At 40.2% G+C, this 27836-nt stretch overlaps 2 protein-coding genes across 4 annotated transcripts in view; one reads left to right on the top strand and one right to left on the bottom strand.

The window, feature by feature from the left end:
- gtf2e1 (general transcription factor IIE, polypeptide 1, alpha) overlaps positions 1–540 on the bottom strand; it is a 50754-nt gene extending 50214 nt beyond the window's left edge. For 2 of the 3 annotated variants that reach the window (XM_067993003.1, XM_067993005.1), the window contains exon 1: positions 466–528. The gene's annotated coding sequence lies outside the window, so the exon portion shown is untranslated. Of the gene's footprint in view, positions 1–465 lie in introns of all 3 variants that reach the window. The other variant, XM_067993006.1, reaches the window with a different exon arrangement.
- On the top strand, positions 508–27810 carry rabl3 (RAB, member of RAS oncogene family-like 3). The gene is made up of 8 exons (XM_067993007.1): positions 508–813; positions 3564–3655; positions 14597–14726; positions 17982–18096; positions 20411–20561; positions 21612–21683; positions 23406–23444; positions 25970–27810. The coding sequence occupies exons 1-8, from the start codon at positions 768–770 to the stop codon at positions 26036–26038; spliced, it is 714 nt and encodes a 237-aa protein (XP_067849108.1). The 5' UTR covers positions 508–767; the 3' UTR covers positions 26039–27810.
- Positions 27811–27836: the final 26 nt, after the last annotated feature.

Raw genomic sequence — 27836 nt, 5'->3', positions numbered from 1 at the left:
GGGGAATAGCATTCAAGGTGCCTTCAAATGCTATGTAATCCACTCAGGATTTGCTCTGGTTGTTTAGATCATCCAAACCCCCTGAGTGTTTTATCCTTCAAATAGTTTACTCCCCATATAATTATACCAACTGCCTCTCATACAACAAGCGTACAAATTAGACCTCAATTGAAAGTACTCAACGTAAATACCTAAACTTAAGTACTATTTCACTTCTTTGAATTACAGAATCAAGCCAAAGAAAACAGGATACCCTCACGTGAAGTCTATATAAATGCAAAATTACTCAATAAATCCTGAATAAGCAAAACTGCAGGTCCATACTCATTCACATGAACAATACTAATTAATACCATAAGAACCATCCAATCTCGCAAGTGAAGCCGGGCAGTTTTAAACAGTCGCTCACATTAAAATGGTCAATTAGTGTAACTAATAGAATTGTTTCAACGTTTAAATACTCACCACCAGTTACAAAACACAGACTCGCGAGTAATGTCGCGCGCATCAACACCACGTTACCCGGCCTCCACTGCGCGGCACGGCGCCCTACGTCACGTCACGTCACTGCGCGGTGCGGATGGTGGCGGTCTACGTCACCGTGATTGAAAAGGGCCGAGCCTGGGAGGTGACGGACGAGCTATCAGTCACTCATGAAATAAAGTTCATATCTCTCTGGCTGTTGAAAGAGCCAACGTGGTGGGCGTTTGTTAAAATCACACAGGCAACCTGACGTTGGGTTGAGGGAAAGCGAACGTCTTAATAACATGGCGTCGTTGGACCGAGTGAAGGTCTTGGTGTTGGGGGATTCAGGTGAATGATGGTTAACATTTTATTTGTTGACAAGAGTTTAGAATAGTGGAGCGGGCCTGCGCATATTTACGTAAAGCATATGGTATTTGCTTGGAAAGAGTAAATATGTGAAGTTCCGAATTATTAAATTAATCACTCAGTGATGTTATCAAAATATTGAAAAGAAAGCTTTATGTAATTCTTAAAACTGTAGTCCAATGCTGGTGTGTTGATATTGTGAGCGAAATTTGCTAACCTATTTTACAGACCTTTCAAATTTGCCTGACTAACTTGATTGAATTTTTTTTTGAGGTGGCAACAAGGAGGGTAGACGAGGGTAACGTGTTTGATGTAGTCTAGGTGGATTTTAGCAAGGCTTTTGACAAGGTACCGCATGGCAGACTGGTCAGAAAAGTAAAAGCCCATGGGATCCAAGGGAAAGTTGAAAGATCCAAAATTGGCTCAGTGGCGAGAAGCATAGGGTAATGGTTGATGGGTGTTTTTGTGACTGGAAGGCTGTTTCTAGTTGGGTTCTGCAGAGCTCAGTACTAGGTACCTTGCTTTTTGTGATCTGTATTAATTAATAGGCCTTGAATGTAGGGGGCATAATCAAGAAGTTTGCAGATAATACAAAAATTGGCTGCATGGTTGATAGTGAGGACGAAAGCTGTAGACTGCAGGAATATATCAATGGACTGGTCAGGTGGGCAGAAAAGTGGCAAATGGAATTCAATCCAGAGAAGTGTGAGGTAATGCATTTGGGGAGGGCAAACAAGGCAAGGGAGTACACAATAAATGGGAGGATACTGAGAGGTGTAGAGGAACAGAGGGACCTTGGAGTGCATATCCACAGATCCCTGAAGGTAGCAGGACAAGTAGATAAGGTGGTTAAGAAGGCATAAAGGATACTTTATTAGCTATGGTATATAATATAAGAGCAGGGAGGTTATACTAGAACTGTATCAAACACTAGTTAGGCCACAGCTTGAGTTCTGCGTGCAGTTCTGGTCACCACATTACAGGAAAGATGTGATTGCACTAGAGAGGATACAGAGGAGATTTGAGGATGTTGCCAGGGCTGGAGAATTTTAGCTATGAGAAAAGATTGGATAGGCTGGGGTTGTTTTCTTTGGGACAAAGGAGGCTGAAGGGAGATTTAATTGAGGTGTATAAAATTGAGGGCCCTAGATAGGTCCTCTCTATCCACTCTATTTCCCTTAGCAGAGGGGTTAGTGACCAGAGGGTATAGATTTAAAGTAATTGGTCAAAGGATTAGAGGGGAGCTGAGTTTTTTTTCACCCAGATGGTGGTGGGGGGTCTGGAACTCACTGCCTGACAGGGTGGTAGAGGCAGAAACCCTCAACTCATTTTAAAAAGTACACTGATGTGCACCTTGAAGTACTGTAACCTACAGGGTTATGGACCAAGTGCTGGAAAGTGGGATTAAGCTGGATAGCTCTTTTCAACTGGCATAGACACAATAGGCCGAATGGCCCCCTTCTGTGCTGTGACTCACTACGATTCTATTAAAAACCACGCTCACCCATTTTGTGTTTTAAAAATGTAACCGATTCTGCCCAATAATAAACACAACTTTGTATATTTAAGTGGATTTCTGATCTGACTAGCTCTTTGTGATTCTTAAACTGATTTGCAATATTTTCATGATGTTGGCAGCCTTCAACATTAGATTCATCAGTAAATGAGGCTCTTTTTTGACACTGACTCTGTAAGCTGACATTTGTTGAGCAGTCCCGTCTAGGATATGGAAATGTGATTCCAGTGTTATGTACTCATACTACACTGTCAGTTGTAAACTATTGATGGAACAATCCAAGTTTGTTAAATGTGGTTTAGTGCAATGGAAACTCACCTTTACTGAGTTAATTTCATCAGAACCAAAAAATTGAGAACATTCTTGAGCACCACAGATATGAATAAGTTATGAGGTCTTCCTAATGAGCAATATAAATCTAGTCATGTATCTCTAACGTTGTAATGTTCTGTGGACTTAAATTCTCTCTTTAACAAAAGCAAAATGAGTGAACCTGGTGTCAGCCTTGGCCTAATTGTAGCACACTCACCTGTGAGTCAGAGGGTTGTGGATTCAATTCCAATTCCACACAGACTTGAGTGCAAAATCTAAGCTGACACTACTGAGGGAGTGCTGCATTGGTGGAGGTGCAGTCTTTCCTATGAGTTGTTAAATCCCATCTGCCCATACAAGTGAATGTATAAGATCTCATGGGTATATTCAAAGAAGCACAGGGGACTTCTCTTGGTGTCCTGGCCAAAATTTGCCCCTTAACCAACACTGAAAACAGATTATCTGATCATTATCTCATTGCTGCTTGAGGGACATTGCTGTGTGCAAACTGACTGCTACTTTTCCCTCGATTACAATAGTGACTACACTTCAAAAGTGCTTGAATTGGCTGTGAAGCTCTTTTGGATGTCCTGAGATTGTGACAAGTGCTATGTAAATGCAAGTTCTTCAATTTTTATGAAGGGGGGGGGGGGGGAGAAAAAGGTGTTTGAATTTCCCCTATAAAAGACCTGTATTCATAGTAATTTTTGATGTAAACAAAGTGTGTGTTCTCCAACTGGTTGCTAGCTAATCCTCTAATATCACTAGAACGCTGTATATTGTAAATGATGTTTTTACATGTATGTAATATTTTTATTTATTGGTATTGAGAACATTAACATCCATAGATTAAATCATTTTATTCCACTTCTGTGTTCGGTCTTAACTCTTGTTTATTTTCCAGGAGTTGGGAAATCATCTCTTGTCCACTTGTTGTGCCACAACCAAGTGTTGGGAAATCCATCGTGGACAGTTGGATGCTCAGTTGATGTGAGGGTAAGGGCAAGAGGAGTCAGAGTTTGAGCTATTGATTGGTTCACTGGGTATCGTGTCTTGCTTTAAGAGGAAAAACTGTTGTGATTCACCTGTCCTGGGTGTAATCGTGCATCCTTATTGACTGATTCCAGTGACTCGGTGACAGTCATGGAGATGTCTGTGGCTTGGGCTAGCTTGCCATCATGGAATTAAGGAGTGAATGAATGCTGGAAATTTTCCCTTACACTATACTCCTCAATTTGCATTCAGAAATTTGTTTAGATTTAGAAGTCATTGAATGAAAAGTGGTAGCAGGAAGGGAACTCTTTTCCTTCAAGACCCAACAATCTGTTTCTGAATTGTTTTTCTTGCCCAACTAAAACTGCTTGCATTTAATTTTTCAAGAGACAATGAGTGCGATGCTAAATTTCAGATACAAGACTTTTTTAATAAAAAATAAAGCAGTACACACAAAAAAAGTCTATGATTAAAGCAACAAAATGTGTCAATTGCAATATGTATGCATACCTGAGCAGTGCACAGGTTGAATACACTTGTACTAATTGTTATCAAGTCTATACCCTCAAGCAGCAGATTGTTGAACTTGAGTAGCACCTTGATGCATCATTGGCTGGGGAGACGGTTTAAGGCTAGATATTATGTAGCATGGTTGAGCCTGAATGGGAAGGTGAGGAAGGAAATGGCTGGGAGAACATGACTGGAAGAAGAGGGTGAGATAGAGGATGCAGGCAATAGGGGGTCGGAGCCCTCTAGAACTAAAACAAGATCAACTTCTTATCTAGCCTGGAATGAAAGGAGTTAATTGAGAATGAGTCTATGGAGGCAGTTTCTGAAGGAAGCAAAACTGTTGCTATGCTGGAGGAGATGGGTGTTAGTAGCAGGAGGCTCAATGATCAGGTGAACAGAGCTATATCTGTGGGTATGACTTGAAGTCCAGAAGGGTGTATTGTCTCCTTAAAGGAATGTGTAAACATTTTTGGCAGAGTTGGGTGATCAGCCATTTATAGTCTGTGTAATCTAATAACATTGGTAGGATTGAGGAAAGGGTATTATGTAAGGGATATGAGGAACTAGGAAGGAAGCTAATATTATCATGAATACTACCTGTGCCAGCTGCTAATCCAGGCAAGTAGAAAATGATTAGATAGCTGAACCTGTGGTTTGAAGGAGAGTTCAAGTTTGTGGGGCCTTACAACCAGTTTTGGAATATGCTGGATTAACGTCACCTGAACTGAACTGGCACCAAGAATTATTAGAGCTGAGAGTTTAAATGAATAAGATCAGAGGATGGAATGGTGAGACTTGCCATAGGGCATGTAGGGGAGGGGTTAAGAATAAGTATGATTTAAGGAGTATAAAATCGAAGGCTCAATGAGGGGTATGGCGAGAGTACCTTCGAGTGGATAGGAGATGGATAGTGAAGGAAAGTGTAAGAGAAAAAGGGATATAGAAGTAAGAATGGGTCATGGTTGCAGCGTTTATAGCAGTTGTGTAAATCTTTAGAAATGAAGTCTGAGAACGCGAGGCACTAATTAGATAGATTAGAGGGACGTGATGTAGCCTTGATTGAAACCAGGTTTCAGTCGGTGAGACTGGGAACTAAATATTTTCAAATTAAAATTTTCTCAGATAAAGAAGGGAAACAGAGGCTGGTGAGTTTATCAATTATAAATAAATTGTGGCTGTAGAGAGGGAAGTTTTTATTAACGATGCTCAGAATTGTCTCTGGCAAGTTAAGAAGTAATAAAGGATCTGCTATCATCTTGGAAGTACACTCTCGATGTCATTCCCTATTCAGTAATCTATAAATGAGATTTGCAGTAAAGAGTTGTAATAATTGTAATGTTAACTATCCTAAGACGGATAAGACAAAAGTTTGTGGTCAACAAGGAGGGGTTCTTAGAATTAATTCATGACTGTTTGCCTAATCAGTGTGTTGCATGTTCAACAAGGAATGCGACAGACTAGTGAAATGGGCAGACACATGGCAGATGCAATGTTACGCAGATAAGTGTAAAGTGATGCACTTTAGGAGAAACAGCATGAGGAGGTAGGATAATCTAAATGGTACTATTTTGAGAGGGGGGAGAAACCGGAGGGTGCAAATTCACACATCTTTGAAGCTGGCAGGGCAAGTTGATAAAGTGGTTAAGGAGCATATGGCTTTGTGAATAGGGGCATTGAATACAAAAATAAAGTCATGATAAATCTTTGAGTCACTGATTTAGGCCTCGGCTGAAGTATTGTATACAATTCTGGGCACCACACATTTTTTAGGAAGGACGTTAAGGCCTTAGAGGGTACAGAGGAGGTTTACCAGGGATTAGGGACTTCAGTTATGTGGGGATTGGAGAAGCTGGGATTGCTTTCCTTAGAGTAGAGAAGGCTAAGGGGAGATCTAAAAGAGATATTCAAAATTGAGGGGTTTTGATAAAGCAAGTAGGGAGAAACTGTTTTCTCTGGCAAGTGGGTCGGTAACCAGGGGGCATAGATTTAAAATAATTGGCAAAAGAACTAGAGGGGAAATGAGGATAAATTTTTTGAGTGCGTTCCAGATCTTAGCAATCATCTGAAAGGGTGGTGGAATCAGATTCCATAGGAACTTTCAAAAGGTAATTGAACATATACTTGAAGAGGACTAACTTGCAGGGATGTGGGGGAAAAAGCTGGGGTGTGGGTCTAAATTGGACTGCTCTTTAAAAGAGCAGGCACGATGGGCCGAATGGCCTCCTTTTGATGCTGTAAGATTCTGTTCTATTCTAGTGCTAGGTCTGGTTCTGGCTAATGAGGCTAGACAAGTAAGCATCCTGAAGGTAGAACATGTGCAAAATTAAATTCATGATAAAAGAAAAAGTGGAGTCAAAGATAAATGTGTTGGACTGGAAGTTAGGTAATTTCAGTGGTGGGAAAGAGGACCTGGCACAGATTAATTGCTTGGAAAATATGGCAGGTGAAACTGGATCAGCAGTAAGAAATATTTAAATAAATGAGATGGATAAAGTAAAGTAGGTGTGTCAGGCGTTGAGTTGCATGGATAAATAGAGAAGTTGGAGCATAAATGAGAATAAAGAGGATAATGCGGAACAAATATAAGAAAGGAGACTGTGTGAAAGATAATCAGTGGTCAACATAAAGGAAAATGGCAAGGGCTCTTATGTGCACACAAGGAGTAAAAGGATAGTTAAAGAAGGGATGGTAACATTTGGCGATGATGGGGCTCACTTGTACTAAGATGGAATGGCAGAGTTGCTTAATAAACATTTGCCTCTTTTTACAGAAAAAGGTCAAAGTAGGACTTCAGGAGTACTTGAAGTAGATGTGGGAGAGATGCTACTGGAGATAAATACTTAAAGAAACTTTATTTAAATATAAACGAATCAGACTAAAAGTAGAAAAATCATTAGCCTAGATACTTGGAGGCTGAAAAGTTTTGAGAAGTTAATAGCAAAATATTGTTTATGTTGGTTGGTAAATCAGTAAGAAGGGGGTATAGATTTGAGATGATCACTAGAAGAATGAAGTGGGAAGTTAAAAGAATATTTTTCACACAGATTGTTATAAGTACTTGGAAATGCTTCACCATAATTGGTATTGAAGCAGAAGCTATAACCTTTTAAAATGAAATTGACAAAGTATATGAAAAAATATTTTTTTTCAAAAATATGGGGTTAGCATAAATAGGTGAGAAGTGTTGGCATGGGTGCAGTGTGCAGAAAGACTTTCTTCTATTATATAATTTCTGAGATTCTATGAATAAGATTTCATAGACAAGATTCAACCTTGTAACCAATAAATATGGGGAGCGGGAACTTGCTCCGTCTAAAATGTTAAAATGCTTCATTTGAGATTTAAACTGGTCCCAAAGCCTTGATTTTTGAATCTATTTAATAGTAAATATGTATTGCTCTACAATCTCTAAGACTAGTAAACAAGGTAATAAATGTTAGTGTGCCTTAAGATGGACCCATAGTACCATATGAGCTCACAAAGTACTGCATTCTAACCTAAATACACTTTTTATTCGTTCATAGGATATGGGTGTCGCTGGCAAGGCCAGCATTTCTTGCCCATTCCCTAATTGCCCTTGAAGGTGGTGGTGAGCCGCCGCCTTGAACTGCTGCAGTCTGTGTGGTGAAGGTTCTCTGTGCTGTTACGTAGGGAGTTCCAGGATTTTGACCCAGCGGTGATGAAGGAACGGTGATATATTTCCAAGTCAGGATGGTGTGTGGCTTGGAGGGAAACGTGCAGGTGGTGGTGTTCCCATGTGCCTGCAGCCCTTGTTCTTCTAGGTGGTAGAGGTCGCTGGTTTGGGAGGTGCTGTCGAAGAAACCTTGGCAACACTGAAATAGGCTCTTTCTGTTTCGAATCTATTCTATCATATGAGGGGCCTCCAAAAAGTGGGACAATAACACTCGTGTTAGTCACAGAAGAGGTCACTTAGCTTTGTTTCAAAAACGTCAGTCTCTGCCACTTTATATTGGAATGAAAAATGGTATAGGATGAAAAGCAAAATACTGCAGATGCTGGAAATCTGAAATTAAAAACAGAAAATGCTGGAAATACTCAGCAAGTCAGGCAGCATCTGTGGAGAAAGAAACCGTTAACGTTTCAGGTTGATGATCTTTCGTCAGAACTGGAAGAAGTGAAAGAGTAAACAGTTTTTAAGCTAGTATAGGGGAGGAAAGAATAAAAAGGAAGATCTGTGATAGGGTGGAGGGCAGGAGTTATTAAATTACAAAAGGGATGATGGTGCAAGGCAAGGAGGGTGGTAATGGAACAAGTAAAGAAACAAAAGATGGGTCTAGAGGAGCTGTAAATGGCAACAGCAGAACCATAAGCAGCACCTGCTGTCTGAGAAAATGGGAGCAATGGTTATGATCTGAAGTTATTGAAATCAGTGTGCCCGGAAGGTTGTAAAGTGCCTAATCGAAAGATGAGGTGCTGTTCCTCAAGCTTCCGTCGAGCTGCTTTGGAACAGTGTAGGAGGCAGAGGATGGACAATAGTATAGGGTACTGTGATGAGGATTGTAGAATGAGGATAACTGTTATAATGCTTTTTTAATAGGGAGGAAAAAAGAAGAAAGCATAGAAAAGAAAGGAAAGACTCAGATTTCTACTATGTGGCATTGTGAGTAAGTTGTCTGTGCTTTGGGTTGGATAATGATCTGTTGAATTTTTGTGGCATCCTGATATTTTGCTAGACAATTAAGAATGTGGGAGAAGTTAAAGTCCAACATTTCTTTTCATCCCTACATATGACTGTAATTGGTTGATGCAAAAGATTTCCAAATAAATGGTGCTATTGTAGCAATTTATATTTTTAGTGATTATAATTTAGTAAGATACAGTTTACATTTCTGTAATGCTATTAGTACGAAGAGCCATCCACATGATTTACAGGGCAGTGGATAGCGAGTGGGGAAGAGAAAAGGATTAGGAAGGGGCAAAGGGACTTGAGGCTTTTGAAAGTAAGGGAGAGATAACAAGGCAGAGGTACTAAGGAAGGGAGTTCCAAAGAATGGGAACAAGGTGGCTAAAGGAACAGCTGCTAGTAATGGAGCGGATGAGTGGGGAATAAACAAGCCGGTGTTGGAGGATTGGCGAGCGCATGAAGGAATATAGAGCTCGAGGTGATGAGGTAATTCTATGGAGGAATTTGAAGGTGAGAATAAGAATCCTGGCAAGGACAAGTGATTCGTTTAGGGCCTTAGTGCAGGTGAGGATACTGGCTGCAGCATTATGGATGACTTGTAATTTATTGATGGTGAAAAAAGGAGTAAGTTTTTTTTTTTGAGGAGGGGATTGATGACACCAGTTTTTAAAAATGTGCTGACAAAGCTGGAAGATAGTCAGCTTTACTGATGTCAGTAAGAAGGGGCAGTTGATTGGTCAGGAGCTGGGGCAGAAGGGAGTCAAAGGGGCTTCATTGATTAGATATGTCTAGTGATGGCAGGGGGAGATGGAGTGACTGTGAACTAAAGGGTTTGGGTGACTGAAGCGGGGGGGGGGGGGAGAAGGAGGAAAGAGAATGTGAGGAGGCAGAAAAGTGAATGCCCTAAAATTTGGACGTAAAGGGACAGAAATTGCTTGCAAAATAACGGTGATCTCAACAGTGCTCGCTGTTGGTGGCGAAATGGAGGAGCAAGTTCTGGCGTTTGCGCATGTGCAGTGAAACGCAGAAATCCAGAACTTGCTTCTACTGGTTTGCCAGCAATATGGCAGCTTTAAATTAAAAGTATATCGCTAGCTGCAATCAGAGAAATCATTGAACTGGGCCAACTTGCTCATCTGCCCAGCTGGAAAGTAACTAATTACGCCACAAAACGGGTATGCTTAAAAATACCAGGTCTAAACTAAGTTTTAATAGCGTGGTAAGTCTTAATGACTGCCAAACAACTTTTTAAAAAATATATATTTTTTACCCTTCCCTTCTGTCTCAATTCGATTATTTCTTGCCCTCTTTTCGCTATCTAACTGTTTTTACAATGATTTTAATGTACATTTCACTTCCTGGTTTTCATGTTCCAAGCCTGCAGGGACAGTTTACGCAGCTTGTCAAAAATGCTGCGATCTGATTGGTTGAAGGGAGAGCGATCCGCTCGCTTCTAGCTTTGCTTAAACTAACGCTGGGCTCTTCTCCACTTCCTATTAGAGGCAGTGTCCAAAGTAAAGTCCGCCATAAGTTGGTTAGTATAAATCTATGGAGCGGCGAGCAATGTTGGTTTGTCGCTCTGACCAATTTCTGCCCCAGTAAGTTCATAATTTGATATCCGAAATAAGATCAGAGCATGCAATGGAAGGAGATGGCTTCTTGTGGAGAAGGAATTTGGAATTGTTCTACTCGCCAGGATGATCTCAGTAGTAACACAATCGATGCTGGAACAAATTCCAACTCTTCCAAATTAAATTTTCACTCAACAAAAACTGTACCAGAGCTTAAACTGAAGGAAATTTGATCCCAAAGAAATTTAGACTTTTTTTGATAGATGCGCGAAGGTGGCAAAAGCTGCAGTTGCTTCAAAGGATAACGGGTAACAAGAATAGAAAATCCAGAGGTGTTCCCTGCAATTGTTTATTTTTACCTCACTTCACTGGTGTTGGGATGTGTCTGATCCCAGGCAAGTTGGTCCATAGAAATATCTGGGCCCTTGGATAAAAATGAACCTAGTTCATGAAACAGTAAACCTTTTCTGAAAAATCTGAAAAGCAGAGAAGCAAATTGTGTATGTGACCTGTCAGGAGAACATTGCAACAAAACTAATACTTTAGCCACTATTACCACTAGTTGGTAGGTGGATCATCAGTGGTTGTGTCACTGTGGTCTCCTGGCACTTTCTTGATTGCCTTCAGGGGTCAGGAAGAAATTTCACAGATATTCGTAAATTCAACTGAAGACTTTTCTTTGTGTTGCCTTTTCCACAGATTGCTTGGCTGCATGGGGGAGGGGGAAAGGGGGTGATTGTGAACATAAGTTACAACATGCCAGTATAGGACAGGCTTGATGTACCAATTGACCTTTACCTGTCCTAGGTCATATGTTTTGCATGCCTTGTTGGATTGGTGAACCAGTAAAATGGGGCTTGAAGACAAGATTGGAACTTTTTTTGTTAATTAGTTTACCCAAAACTGTTCAACCTCTGCACTTTGTACAGGTTTACTATAAATACAACTAGGTATAATTCCCTATTTCATGCATGTTCCAAAGTTGAATACAAATCAGAGGAAGTTGTGATCAAACTGTACAATATTCTGGTTAGACTGCATCCAGTTCTGATTGTCAGGAAACAAGGGAGACATTAACGCGCTAGAGGCATGAGGCTGATCCGTGCCTGGGGTCTGACTTATGAGGAAAGATTGAAGAGACTTGGGGCAACACCCCTGCATGCTTTTGAGGACCGCATGACCTTATAAATGTATTGTGTGCTACAATTAACCATGATATGCTCTGGTGGTATAACTTTAAATATTCAAGGATGCAAAATGAAACTATTTCAGTAAAATACTTCAATTAAAAACAATTGATCAACATAAGAAATAGAAGTAGTAGAAGACCATACAGCCCCTCGAGCCTGCTCTGCCATTCAATCAGATCACGGCTGAACTTCAACCTCAACTCCACTTTCCCGCCCAATCCCCATATCCCTTGATTCCCCTAGACTCCCAAAAATCTATCGATCTCAGCCTTGAATATATTCAATGACTCAGCATCCATGGCCCTCTGGGGTTGAGAATTCCAAAGATTCACAAGCCTCTGCGTGAAGAAATTCCTCCATCTTAATCTTGAATGGCTGACCCCTTATCCTGCACCTATCCCCTCCCTAGTTCTAGACTCTCTAGCCGGGGAAACAATCTCTCAGCGTATACCTTGTCAAGCCCCCTCATAATCTTATGTTTCGATGAGATCACCTCTCATTCTTCTAAACTCGAGTGTCTAGGCCCATTCTACTCAACCTCTCTTCATAGGACAACCCTCTCATCCCATGAATTAATCTAGTGAACCTTAATTGTACCACCTCCAAGGCAAGTATATCCTTCTTTAGATAAGGAGACCAAAACTGTATGCAGTACTCCAGGTGAGGTCTCACTAAATCCCTGTACAACTGTAGTAAGACTTCCTTACTCTTGGAGTACAACCCCCTTGCCATTTGCTTTCCTAATTGCCTGCTGTACCTGCAAACTAACTTTTTGTGTTTCTTGATAGGAGGACACCCAAGTCTTTCTGAACACCAACATTTAATAGTTTCTCAGCATTTTAAAAATTTTCTGTTTTTCTATTCCTACCAAAGTGGATAACCTCACATTTCCCCACATTATACTCCATCTGCCACCTTCTTGCCCACTCACTTAACCTGTCTATATCCCTTTGCAGATTCTTTGTCCTTCTCACAGCTTACTTTCCCACCTAGCCTTGTATCATCAGCAAATGTGGATACATTACACTCGATCCCTTCATCTAAGTCATTAATATAGATTGTAAATAGCTGAGGCCCAAGCACCGATCCTTGCGGCACCCCACTAGTTACAGCCTGCCAACATGAGTGACCCGTTTATCCCTACATCTCTTTTCTGTCCTTTAAGCAATCCTCTACCCATCCATGAGCCCTTGCCTTTTAACAACCTCTTATGTGGCACCTTATCGAATGCCTTTTCAAAATCTAAATATACTACATCTACTAGTTCCTCTTTATCTACCCTGCTAGTTATATCCTTTTTAAAAAAAAAAACTAATAAATTTGTCAAACACAATTTCCCTTTCATAAAACCATGCCGACTCAGCCTAATCATGTTATGATTTTCTAAGTGCTCTGTTACCAATTCCTTAATAAAGGATTCCAGCATTTTCCTGACCACTGATGTCCAGCTAACTGGCCTGTAGTTCCCTGTTTTCTCTCCCTCCTTTCTTGAATGGCAGGGTAACATTTGCTACCTTCCAGTCCACTGGGACCGTTCTAGAATCTAGGGAATTTTGGAAGATTATAACCAATGCATCCACTATCTCTGCAGCCACCTCTTTTAGCACCCTAGGATGTAGGCCAGCAGATTTATTGGCTTTTAGTCCTATTAGTTTGTGCAGTACTTTTTTCTCTAGTGATATTAATTGTTCTAAGCTCCTTGCTGTCATTTGGTTCCACACTATTTTTGGTATGCTTTTTATGTCTTCTACTGTGAAGATAGATACAAAATATTTGTTTAATGCATCTGCCATTTCCTGATTTCCCCATTATAATTTCTCCTGTCTCAGCCTCTAGGGGACTAATGTTTACTTTTGCTGCTACTCTTCCTTTTTACATACTAGTAGAAGCTCTTACAATCAATTTTTATATTTCTTGCTAGTTTATTTTCATATTCTATTTTCTCCCTTTATCAATTTTTTGGTTGTCCTTTGGTTTCTAAAACTCTCCCAATCCTCAGGTTTATTACTCTTCTTGGCAACATTATAGGCCTCTTCTTTCAATCTAATACTTTCCTTAACTTCTTTAGTTAGCCATGGGTGGGTCACTTTTCCTGTGGCATTTTTTATTTCTGAATGGAATATATACTTGTTGAGAATATTGAAATATTTCTTTAAATGTTTGCCATTGCTTTTCAACTGTCAAACCCTTTAATTTAATTTCCCAATCTACCTTTGACAACTTACCCACATACCTGTAATTGGCTTCATTTAAGTTTAAGACTCTAGTTTCTGACTTAAGCATGTTACTTTCAAACTGAATGTGAAGTTCATCATATTATGATCACTCTTCCCCAGCGGTTCTTTTACTGTGAGATTACTAATTAACCCTATCTCATTGCATAATACAAGATCTAAAATAGCCTGTTCCCTGGTTGGTTCTATGTCGTATTGATCAAGGAAACTGTCTTGAATACATTCCATGAACTCGTCTTCCAAACTACATTTACCAATTTGATTTGCCTGACCTGTATGCAGATTAAAGTCCCCCATGATTAATGCATTTCCTTTGTTACAAGCTTCCATTATGTCAGGATTAATACTCTGTCCAGTGGTATTACTACTATTAAGGGGCCTATAAACTACTCCCACCATTGTTTTCTGCCCCTTGTCAATTCTAATTTCCACCCATATTGATTCTACTTCCTATCTTTCCGAGCAAAGATCCTTTCTCGTCACTGTCCTTATGCCATCCTTTATTATTGGGGCTACACCCCCTCCTTTTCCATTCTGCCTGTCTTTTCAAAATGTTGCATAATTTTTTTTATTGTACTTAACATTTCTGTAGCAAACAATTTAATAGTTATCCAATGTTTGTTTACATGCTACTAAAAGTTACTATACCTGCTTTTCATGGAATTTTTATTTTAGAAATTATTTTGTGATTATGATGCTGATCATACTGGCTTAGTGGAGTGTTGTCTGTATCTACAGGAACTGGCAGCTTTTGTGGAGTTTATATACATTTTGTTTCTTTTACTTTAATTCAGGTTCATGACTATAAAGAAGGCACACCAGCTGAGAAAACTTACTACATTGAACTGTGGGATGTTGGTGGATCTGTGGGCAATGCCAGCAGTATTAAAAGCACTAGAGCTGTATTTTACAACTCTGTGAATGGTATGGAAGTTACTTTTGCTATTCAATATTTTGTTCATAATTATGTGTAAAATTAGTCTTCCTTGACCAGTTCTGAGTCTTAAAATTATAGAACATTACAGCTCAAACAGATCTTTCAGTCCATTAAGTCTGTGCTAGTGTTTTTCTAAACTGAGTCTTTTGTGCTCCATACCCTTACATGTTCCTTCATGAGCAACTATCTACATCTGTTGTAAGAATTTATGGACTGTGCTTCACCAACCTGTAACTTGTACAGGTGTCAGCTGGACCAAAAAATTGCCTTTGAGACCACACAGAAAATACCATTGTTATATTTCAGTCCTATTTTTGAAATCATGTAGGTGATGCAGCTATTTCATATTATCTTAAAACTGATTATGAATGGTCCTTTTACTATGTATTTTGGACTTTAATCTCTTTAGATGTTAATTCAAGTCAGAATTGTTTTCTTTTGTCCTAAAATGTATCATGGTCCATCCACAAATAAATGTTTCTAGATGCTTCCAACACTCAAATCTCACACTTTGTTAGGCATGAAAATTTCTGAAACCTGTTCTTTCTAATTTTTTGTGCAAAAAAAATGAAAGCAATTTCCTGCTGGTTTCTTCTGAACTTTAATTAAAGGATTTTGCTAAATAAAAGAATTTACAGTTGTTTAGCACATTGGTTCATCCAGAGGATGTGATAAAGTGCTTACTTTTGAAATGTAGTCACTAATTAGCCTCCAATTTACCTTGTGACAGCATTGCAATTAAACCATGTGGTGTTAAAAGGACACACCGGGTTACAAATGCCGCACTTAAATACATTGGGCGGGGGTGTGAATATTTGGATAGGGCCTGTTTTGGGCAGGTGTAGCACGATCCGCTATTACCCGACGCCCAATGGTCCCTGCGCAGGCAGGACAAGATTTTTGTCAGGCCTGAGAACTTGCCTGCAATCTGCGTTGGAAATCAGCCTTGAATGAGGATTGCATGCAATTTGCACTTTCTGACAGCAGGGGGAAGCTCCAATCTCTTAAAGGCAGGCTGTCTGTTAGGTAGCTGCTATCTTTAAGAGATTTCTGTTATTTGCTGAATATAACAGCCTGCTGTCTGCATGGACTCTGAACTGAGATTAGACGTTGCACTCAAAGCACAGATGCAGGTCCCAGCCCTATTTTTACATACTGATGCATTATGTTAAAACATTGAATAAAAGTTGCGCACCACTAAATCCCACATCCTCCAATCTGCATGCCAGACCTCACCACGCTGCTGATCTGAGACTCAGCACCAAGGTTCTCTGATGCACCAGAGGCCTTGGTGCAAGAGGTGGACAAAAGAAGGGACATCCTAATTCCATGGGGGGAGGGGGAGCAAGAGGCCCTCGAGACATACACCCAAAAGGTAGTGGGAGGCAGTAGGGGATGAAGTCAATGCCAGGCGCACAGCATCATGAACATGGATGCAGAACAGGAAGAAGTTCAGTGCTTTGACATGAGTGGTCAAGATGAGTGAGGTCGACTGTCAAGTGGAGTCTCCTACCAACTACACCACCAGCCGCATCCATTGCTCCATGCATTACACCCGCTCCCCTCCTCTCCTCTTCCCCCCCCCCCCCCCCCCCCCCCCCCCCCCCCCCAAACTCGTTCCATCAGTACTCAACCCTCTCTCCCTTGCACGTTACCATCATTGCAAGCCACCCACCCACAACTCACAGGCCACACATACTGGCAGCTATTCAACCATGATAGACACATCACCCTGATACACGTTCCACTTTCTTGCAGGAGAAGCTGGCACATATCAGGAGGCAGCCAAGTGGCGGTGGCATTTTGGCCCTTGAGCCTGTTCCGCCATTTGATCAGATCAGGGTGGACCTGTGACCTAACTCCATAATCCCTTAATATCCTTGGTTCACAGAAATCTATCCATCTCAGATTTAGAATTCTCAATTGAGCTAGCATTAACTGCCATTTGCAGAAGACCGTTCCAAACTTCTCCCACCCTTTGTGTGTAGAAGCATTTCCTAACTTCACTCCTGCATGTCCTGGCTCTAAATGTTAGGCTATGTCCCTGCGTCCTAGTATTCAAGTGTAGCAGACCTCCAAAAACAGTTACAAATGTCTCGGCAGCCAGAAGCAATAATCCAGCCACTAACCTGTAATGGTCCCTTTTTAAATAGCGCGGGGGGGGTCCTCCAGGCACCCTAAGACACGTTCATATGGTCGGGGTTAAGACATTGAGTTGAGCGTTAAGTCCCAAAATGGTGTCTGTCACTTTAAATCAGCGTTGTACACTGAAGCCATCTTCTCCCTATTTTACATGATTCCAGTGTTCATTATCTGAGGCTGTGCTAACTCTTATACCAAAATGGCATCTAGCACTGAAACAATGGGCACTACACGGCCCAATTTTGTGCCCATTGTGTATTACCTGGTATGATACCTTTGTGAAACAATATATCTTCCAACTTACTGTGATCAATGCCACAGGAATTCTACAAGTTTTAAGTTGTTATTTTCTACAATGTTGTCTTTATTCAGATTTTGTTTTTTTTTAATGCAGATCTTCACTCAAATCCCTACTAGTTGATGTTCTTTCACAAAAAATAGTTTGATTGGATTTGTGTGAAAACATTCCCTTGTAGACCATATGTCATGAACAAATTTTTAAAAAATTGTCATTTACCCAACATAGGTTTGAGTGCTACATGTACAAAAGTACGTATGAAGTTTATTGTAAAACAATATATATTTGAGATGTCTTCAAAAAAAAAAAATTCACACTGCAGGTATGCATCTGGGAGTGGGTGGTTCCCTGACATTTGACTTTAAAAGCAATGGTAGTTTGGCTCCATTAGTAACACTCTCACTTCTAAGTCAGCAGGTTGAGTGTTCAAGCCCCACTCCAGGACCTGAGCATGTAATCCAGGCTGACACTCCAGTGCAGTGCTGAGGGAGTGTATTATTCTCAGATGCAGTATTTTAAATGAGATATTAAACCTGTGCTGATCCTTTATTTTAAAAAAATGCAAAGATGTAGCCGACAAGACCAGACTGGTGACAGCTTAAAATCATTACTTTTTGTAGCAATATTGCATGATTAGATCTGCATAGTTCCTATGGTAGAGTCCCATCCATCTGCATGTTTAGTTCAACAGCATTATAACTCTGTATGGTGGTACTAGTCAAAGGTTTTATTTCTGTAATTTAGATGGTATTTTTAAATATGGAATTGATGTTTTCTGTTTTCTGTTTGCTTGTTCTTAAAGGTATAATATTAGTGCATGATTGTACTAACAAAAAATCATCCCAGAATCTGTATCGGTGGTCATTAGAAGCTTTAAATAAGGACTCCTCTCCTACTGGAGTCATAGTGACGAATGGGTAAGTTGTGCCTCCATTATGATATCTTTTTCATTCTGCGAGCAGTAGCAGTCTACCTACTAGAGCATTCTTTTTGAAAACTCGGGAGAGCTTTACAGGGATTGTATATAAACCCTACTGCATTCAACTAAAATTTGATACACAACACACAGGTAATAACCTATTAATAACTAGTTAATCTCCTGTGGTGTTGCACACGGGTAGTCATGACTAATTTGAATTTTTCAGGTAAAGTTCGGGGGCGGTGGGGGTATTGGAACCTGGTTGAGGTAAGCAGTTAGGAGTGGGAAGGGGGTGGAGTTGGGGGAGAAGTGGGGAAAGGAGGGAGGAGCAGAAGAAAGGGTGGGGGAGAGGAGTGAAGAAATGAGGCAGGAAGGAGTGGAGAGGGAGACACTGTAAAGGGTGATGATCAGTGGATTGCGTCCCTGCTGAGGAAATCCTCTCCATGTAACGGGTGAGGATTGCTAATGACCAGAAAATTCAGCCAGCATTTCAGGCACCTCCTTTCCAGAATGGTAATGAAGGTGAATTCAGATCAGCAGGGGTACAAAGAACATAGGAACAGGGGTAGGCCATTCAGCCCCTTGAGTCTGTTCAGCCATTCAGTTAGATCATGGCTGATTTGTATTTTAACTCCATCCACCAGCCTTGTTTCTGTAATCCTTCGTACCCTTGCCTAACAAAAATCTTATCAATCTCTGTTTTGAAATTTTCAATTGACCTAGCTTAACAACTTTTTGGGAGAGTTCTAGATTTCCACTACCCTTTGAGGTGCTTTCTGACATCACCCCGAATCTATTTTATTTGTTCATTGGATGTGGGCATCACTGGCAAAGCCAGCATTTATTGTAGATCCCTAATTGCCCTTGAGAAGGGGGTGGTGAGCCGCCGCCTTGAACCGCTGCAGTCCGTGTGGTGAAGGTTCTCCTACAGTGCTGTTAGGAAGTGATTTCCAGGATTTTGACCCAGCGACAATGAAGGAACGGCAATATATTTCCAAGTCGGGATGGTGTGTGACTTGGAGGGGAATGTGCAGGTGGTGGTGTTCCCATGTGCCTGCTGCCCTTGTCCTTCTAGATGGTAGAGGTTGTGGGTTTGGGGGGTGCTGTCAAAGAAGCCTTGGAGAGTTGCTGCAGTGCATCCTATAGATAGTATACACTGCAGCCACAGTGTGCCAGTGGTGAAGGGAGTGAATGTTAAGGTGGTGGATGGGGTGCCAATCAAGCGGACTGTTTTGTCCTGGATGGTGTCGAGCTTCTTGTGTTGTTGGAGCTGCACTCATCCAGGCAAGTGGAGAGTCTTCCACCACACTCCTGACTTGTGCCTTGTAGATGGTGGAAAGGCTTTGGGGAGTCAGGAGGTGAGTCACGCGCTGCAGAATACCCAGCCTCTGACCTGCTCTTGTAGCCACAGTATTTATATGGCTGGTCCAGTTAAGTTTCTGGTCAATGTTGGGAGATTCGGTGATGGTAATGCAGTTGAATGTCAAGGGGAGGTGGTTAGATTCTCTTATTGGAGATGGTCATTGCCTGGCACTTGTCCAGGGCAAATGTTACTTGCCACTTATCAGCCCAAATCTGGATGTTGTCCAGGTCTTGCTACATGCGGGCATGGACTGCTTCATTATCTGAGGGGTTGTGAATGGAACTGAACACTGTGTAACCATCAGCGAACATCCCCATTTCTGACCTTTAAAATTAGAGCTAGGCTATTCATCATAAGGTCATGCCCCCCTTCTCCTGGACTCTCCCACCAGAGGAAATAGTTTCTCTCTATCTACCCTTTCAAATCCTTTAATTAATTATCTTAAGCCCCTTAGATCACCCCTTAATCTTCTATATTCAAGGGAAAACAAACCATCTATGTAACCTGACCTCATAATTTAACTCTTAGCTGGTGAATCTGTGCTGCAGCCCCTCCAAGTCCAATATATCCTTCAATTTGGAGGAGAATACCAGCCAGTAGAGGGGGGGGGGGGGGGGGGGGGGGGATGGTTACTGTTGAAAAGGGAAATTAAGTGGGGTAGGGATAGCCTCTGAGGGGGAACTGCAATCAATATTTTTTGGGGGGGCGGGGTTCAGTGGAGGATTGGTAGCTAGTGGGTGGGTTGAAATGGGAAATGTAGTAAACTGTTAGGGGAGATACACCCAGTGGTAAATGAATGCAAATTTGAGCCAGTGCGGGAAGGGTTGAGTGAATCCACGACTTGCTTCTCATTAGAGGGTTCACAATTCTTACTCTGCATCAAATTAGCATTTGATTTTGTAATTGCAAGTGTACATGGGTCATACATAAGTCAAACTTTTTTTTAAAGGGACTATGATCGTGAGCAGTTTGCAGATAACCAGATACCGTTGTTAGTCATTGGTACTAAGTTGGATCAAATTCATGAAACCAAAAGGAATGAGGTGTTGACGAGAACTGCATTCTTGGCGGAGGATTTCAATGCTGAGGAAATTAATCTGGTTTGTGCTTTTTTACCTCTGATTCGAATTTATAAAAGCAAAGCTTACTTTTACTGGATCAGGACCTTGTGTAGGGGTAAAGATAGATGTGGAAAATTATTCTAGTATACCAAGTTTACATTTGTTTAATAAAATCTGTAATTATTATACATTAATATCCAAGAGCAGTTGGATAGACTGGGCCAGTTTAGATCTCTAACATTGGGCCAGATCTTGCTCGAAAAATAACGGCAAGTTTACCACGCATGGAATTATTAATGCGCAAATCAGCCAGCAGGTTCAGGGGATTAAGATATGCTGAGAGTTGCAAATCTCCAGAATTTACTGGCCAATTTACGCCGCTCCACCGTTTGTTTCGCACAAATGACATCTCGCCCTTAGCCTCCCTGTTAATTTGCAAATCCAATAAGTTCTTCAAAATAATTGCCCATTAAACACACCACAGAAAGTTAGGGTTGGAACTTAACAGCAGAAGTACCTTTTTAACGACATGCTAATACAATGCCAATCAATCTCTCTGGCCCAGAAAAGGAACAATTTAAACTGTTCAATTTCATTTCTGCATGTTGTTAGATTTTTAAATGTCAAATTTGATTTTTTTTTTTCTCTCAATCCAATCTATCCCTCTCTTTATTTCTTTTCTGTACCTGATTTGATTCTAATTCACCCTCCTTCGTCGTTCCTGTTTCTTTCTCAATCCTTAAATCTCATTGGTTAAGTAGAAATGCTGTTGTTCCAGCCATTCACTAAGGTCCCAGATGACCTGTTTCCCTCACCACACCGTTATCAGCTCGCACTTCCAGCAAGTTATGGCAAAAAATTTGAGCTGAAGGATGTGGAAAAAGTCTTAATGGCATGTGCCTTGAGGTGCCCTGCTCCAGCATGTGTCGCAAATGGTAAAGAAGAATAACTACTCCTCTAAGTGATCCAAAAAAAATCAGTGTTATCAGTGTGAGAATTTGGGAGTATGATGTAAACCAATTGTTTACATAATGTTAAATAATTACTGTGTGATTGCTCTCTAATACATTTTTGTACTGCACGTCCTAGGATTGTACCAATCCACGTTATCTGGCTGCAGGATCATCCAATGCTGTAAAACTGAGCCGTTTTTTTGATAAAGTAAGGTTTTACAAGTTCTTGCTGTAACTAATCGCATAACACCCCTGTACCAGCTAAATGACAAATGAATTGGAATTCTAAATGAGCAGTTACCATTTGCCAGATGTCCCATACAATCGTACATACCTCTTGGAGGTCTCCGTCTTGAGAATCTCATTTATCGAAATAACATGATGGGCACTTCATATTTTTAGTAATGTTTTAAAATGTTGTATGAACTATATTACAAATGCATAGATTCTTGTACACTGCTTGTAGAAACTAGGTTCCAGTGGCTTAGTATTAGCATTATAACCTGAATCTCTTGATCTACTCTGCTGGTAATGTTTTTTATTAAAAATGGAATATTGAAAAAAAACTCTACACATGGAATTATAGTGGCTGATAAGCATCTTGTTTTCATTAACAAGTACCATCTAGTGGTATCTCTTGCTGCTTCCATTTTTTTTAACAGCACTTGGAAGATTTTAGTAAGAAATATTTTGAGATTTGTAGGAGACAAGTCTACAGAAGTTAAAGAATTTCAAAATCTTAGTGGAATTGGCAAGGTTGCCACTTAACCATCACTGGAAGCCCTTTTTTGAACTTGATTTGCTGCTTCAATTTTTTGCGGGGGTGGTAGGTGACAATTTAACTCATTGATAGCTAGTCTTGATGTATCTGTACTTGTTAACATTGAAATATAAAACTGCAACGTGCGTCCTGATATTTAGATTGGGTCAGGTTCTGATTGGATCTGCAGCAAGGAATTCATGTCCATGTTGATGTTAGAGAATCTATTATTAAGAGTTCTTACAAAGAGTGTAAATTAAATGTGATCTTTTTATTTTAAGCTTTATGTATTTTTGGAATGTTGTAGTCCATTCACTCTGTATAATGCAACTTGCTCTTATTTGAAAAGCTACTGTACTTCAGTTCCTAATTTTTATCTTTTATTTTCCCTCCCCTCTTAACAACTGCTCGAGTAGGGCCTCATATGCAGCAGAGGGCTTTAAGAGTCTTGCCTAAGTGTTGCTAGATCAAACACAGCTGAATCCACTCAATGTCTGCACATGCATAATTTTCCAGCAGGAGTCTAATAGGATAGCACTCAGGAGTGGGATCTTGACTGATTTTTTTTCTCTCCTGAGCTCAGGTCAATTGTAGCACACCTACTGTCCTCCTAGCAGAAATTCTCTAATTTTAGAAAGAGAAGGAATTGAACTTGGGACCTTCTGATCTATGTGGCTTGGTTGCATGCTGCCATTACCAACTGAGCTCCTTGGGATCTTGATTCCTGCCCTGTCATGTGCTCCATTTTATACTATATTCTGGGTATTGATCATTAAAGCAAGTGATTTGTTATTGCACATGTCTGCTCAGAAGCTGCAACTTTCTATGTTGCAGTACTGGAGCAGCAAATCTCAGTAAGTGTAAAAATGTGTGGGATTTGTTGCAGCATGTTACACTGCATCAAACCACTTGCTGTGTTCAACATACCATGCCTCTTGCTGTAATGCGAAATATTTTTCCTCTAGAGAGCACGATGAGGGAGAGTGTTTGTTCAGGTAGTGAATAACTTAATTACACACTACAAATAATCTTCTAAAGCTCACTCATCTGTCACATGATGCTGCATCCTTTTTTCTCAATAGTACTTGCAGCATGTTATCTGGTGCTTTCAGTATTTCTATCTCACTCAAGTGTGAGTGTATTAATAATTGTTCTGTTTTGAATTTTTAGGTAATAGAAAGGAGGTATTTTTCACGTGATGGTAATCAGGTTTGTACATTTTTTAAATTTTGTATTTTTCTCCCAAACCAGTCTCTACATTCATTGTTTCTCCACAATCTGGTGGTTCAGATAAGTGAATAATTCAAGCAATTGAAATACATGCATTTGAAAAGCAATGAGCACCATTCTTGGGATAAATCAACCTCTGGTCAGGCACAGTATGGTTTGTTTGAGCACAGCTCCAGCAATGTACCTCAGCTTCAGAATAGCATCCCCTGCTGGATCACTTGGTAGCACATTTGCCTGTGTGCTAGAAGGTTGTTGGCTAAAGGCACACCAAGACTTGAGCACATAATCTAGGCTAATACTTCAGTGTAGTACTAGGTGTTGTATTGTTGGAAGTACATTCTTTCAGATGAGAGATGAATCCAAGTCTGCCTGTTCAGGTGAATGTAAAAGATCCTGTGGTACTCTTCAAAGAAAAGCAGTTTTCCCAAAACTCTGGCCATCCTTATGTTTTTCAGCCAACATCACCAAAAATACATTAATTGGTCATTTTTCTCATTTACTGTTTGTGGAATCTTGTGTGCAGATTGGCAGCTGTGTTTGCCAACATGATACTTCAAAAGTATTTCTTTAGATGTGAAGCACTTTGGGATACCCTGAGGAAGGTGATGTGCTATGCAAATGCAAGTTCCATCCATCTGTCCTCCCAGTGAGATTTTTCCATTTTCTTCACCAGCTATTTTGTAACATTATTGATTTGAGATGACCAATAGTTTTGTCCATGTTCACTGGAAACCTGATTGATATTACCCAAATTTATTTAATTTGGGGTCCTTGCAAACACAGGAGATTTTTAGTCTGGTTGGATTTGAACCCAAGTCCCAAGGGTAAAGAACCAGTATGCAGTGCACTGCACCAATAAATTTTGCATGAAAAAAAAATTAGAACCATTTTGCTTCTCTGAAGTCTACCATAGAGCATCATTGTTTCATTCTGTCTCTATCACTCCTTTTTCTAGCTATTGTAAAGCTGCTTTGCAGGTCAACAATTTCTGAAAAATATAATCCAAATTGTGTTGTTCATCAAAGTGCAAGATGGCAATGCTAGGGAATTGCATACAATGCCAGCATCAGGTGCACTCGGGTCAGAGGCAACATAGACCAGATATACAGTAAGTTCCTTGTACTGTGCCCCAACAATATGCCTAACCCTTAATCAGAAGAATATCCCTACTTATGCCAGTTAGGCATACTGTGGAAAGTTTTTCACTTTCTACAGTAGGCATCTTAATTGTAGTGAAACTTGTAACTAGGCTATAAGCAATTTAGAGATGTTTATATTGAAAGTTAACTTGCTGAGACCAGTAATCCCTCCATATAAAATTAAGCAATACCACAGGAGATCCACTAGTGCTAATTAAAAGTGGAATAGTGCTCCTGCTACCTCACCAAAATATTTAAGTAGATTTTTGGAGATGTTGATGCTTTAAAAATTACCAACTTTTAAGATGCTGATAATTTTTCTTATTTCTAGGGCTAGCTAGCTATCTGTAGTTTGGCATTTTTCATTTAGGAAGGAAGAGTGCCTGCTTGTTTTTATTGCAATTTTTGCTGGTATCCTACTTGGAGCGACAGATAATGACGTAGGGCATTCTCTCCCTGGGTAATCATGGGCAGATGCTTGAAGGCGCCCAGCGCGCCCCATTGCAGGCGGCCAGAGTTGAGGGTAGTGGGAGCTCCAGCAAGGTTCATTAGGCCTCGAGAAAATATTTAAATTGAGGGCCTCCTCATAATGTGATTGGAACACCTTGATATTTTCCTTGGGTTCAGTGACATTGACCGCTCCCATGAACTGACCTCGATTCCCTATGAATCAGAATGTGCCTTCAACTGCCCAATATCTAGTTAAATGTACTGAGATCTAGGGGTTGAACAGAAAACTCTTGCCACTTTGTTTTGTCTTACTGGCTGCAGAAGAATTAAACTCAGACTGCAGTTTGAGTTTTAACCTACAAGACTGGTTTATTGAACATTAAATGAGTGAAAGAACAATACTCAATACAGTTTATTTACAGTAATTTCTGTATTTCCTTATGTGACTGAAACACCTGAGCCCAAGGGAAAAATGCCTAGTTCCTTCTCCAGTGATGGTCTTCCTCCCCACCCCCCCCAAACCCTGCTGCTCTCCATCTTCCTGCCCCTTCCCTAGGAGGCAGAACTGACAATGCTCCACTGTCCTGGCTGCTGTGCCTGACATTTCAATGCCCACCCTGCTGGTGCTTCTGGTTCATCATGAGAAATGCGCCTAAACTTATCTGGCCATTTCAGCTCATTCTCGCACAGATGTGCAAAGTGCCTGCACTGGCTGAATTATTGGCCCCAAAGTTACTAACAGAGAAAAATCTTTCTTTGCCAAAATGTGATTGAATGAAGCAGGAGCTTCTGCATCGCTGAATGTTTCCATTTACAACCCCAGCACATCTTGGTGATCATGTCAAAGTAAGCGCAGTTTTGACAGATACAGGGAGATTGCTGCAACTGTAAATTTTTTTAATTCTATTTTTGCAGATTCCTGGTTTCTCTGACCGAAAACGATTTGGAGCAGCAGGCACATTGAAGATTCTTCATTATGATTAAGCAGAATTGCTAGTGGCATATGCAGTGTAGAGGCAAAAGGCTTCTGCTCAACTCATCACCACCCATTGATTGCACAGTTAAATATTTTGAGGAGAGAATTTCTTTGAAGGAACGGTTTACTACTTTTGCTTTTTTTTTAAAAAATGTAAAAATTGAGTAGTACAAGGATATTAAAACTTTAAGGCGATAATGCAAGGTAGTTCATTTATCAGGATTCTTGGTTTCCCTCCTCGAAAGATACATCTTTCAAATATCTTCTCTCCAATCTGTAAATTATACTTGTTCATGTGATATGTTTCCATATGGTGAGAATCTTTTAGCAACCAAATGAACAGCAATATGAAATGATATGCAGTATAGAACTTTGACTCAAATTTGGAGTCAAATAAGATGTAGCTGTGGGAGCTTTTAGGCAGTTATACCCATCTGAAGGTGCACACAACTTCTAACTTTTTCAGTAAATGTTCTAACCCCTTTCATATGTAACTGCCTTACATTTACTTAATTTGCAAACATTTATTAACATGTGTCTGAAGTATCTGCCAGAGCCTGTTGCTGTATTTATCCAGAATCACCCAGAGACCTCTTCAGTCATTATTCCCAAGGACCAGTGACACTCAAAATATATGTTCCTCAGGTGTTTGTGGGCTGAGAAAGGGGATAAACATTTATTAGAGATCTCTGATAAGCACCCAAAGCTTTTTAGAATGCTGGATTCATTACTATTTGAAGCATGCTGTATGTAAACATGTGCACAAATATAGTTTTAAATCTTGCCTTGGGCAATAGACAGTCAGCTAACTGCCTTAGTTGGCACATTGTGTCTTGGGAAGGCTTCCATCATAATACCAGAGCACCACATCATCTGGAGTAATTGCTATTCCCAAGGAGCAGAGAGGCTCCAAAATTGTTTGCCAAGGGCCAGTGTTTTAAACTGCTAGTAAATTGGCATCTGTTTCCATTATTTTGAAGTTTCAGATGTAAAAAGGCAAAACCAGATATCTCATTAATTTTTCTTTTACCTCGAGTTTCTTTTATTTGCGACTCTTTTACCCAACTGCCATACTTCCACTCCTGCCTGATGGTGATATTGTTTGGACTATGGGCACCACCACAATCATCATTGGAGCTGTATTGTGGGCATGATACTTTTGAAGGCAAGACTGATCCTATTAGTTTTTCTTTTCCACACCACCTCCAACTGCTGTAAAGCACTGTCTATCCCTGTGATTTAAAACTGGTGAATAGGTAGATTGACCATTAGTTTTATTTTTACTTTTTGTTTGTTTTGTTAGACATTGGATAATTATAAGCCACATAATAGCTGGTAATGGTTCCTTGAATACAGAAGTAAGTACTATTTAGGCATCCATGTTTTGAAGCCATATACCAGTATTTCAAATTGTAGGTTTAATGGGTAGTCTCCATGTTTGCTGTAGTTACATAAACTGAATTGTGCTGTTTTAAATGTTGACTTCATACAATTTCTAAAGTTCCTCCTAATAGGTTTTTGTTGTAATACCAGGCATAAATGTTTATGAATATGTTTATAATACCTCAATTACTTTGAATGCACAGTGAAGAATTGAGATGTATTCCATTTCTGAAGCTGAAGTATGATATGCATTCATGATTTACAAAAAATTAATACAAGGATGTTCAAAAAAATCAACATTTTCATGTTTTGTGACAGTTGTAAGAATTATTTATTAAATATTGTTTGGTAATACACATTCTGTAGTGCTATATTTAAACATATTGAAAATCCTAAATGCTGACTTGAAATTGTTTATTTTGA

This window comes from Heptranchias perlo, chromosome 11 (genome assembly GCF_035084215.1).
Source record: "Heptranchias perlo isolate sHepPer1 chromosome 11, sHepPer1.hap1, whole genome shotgun sequence".
Taxonomy (NCBI): domain Eukaryota; kingdom Metazoa; phylum Chordata; class Chondrichthyes; order Hexanchiformes; family Hexanchidae; genus Heptranchias; species Heptranchias perlo.
This window is presented reverse-complemented; position numbering and strand designations above follow the sequence as displayed.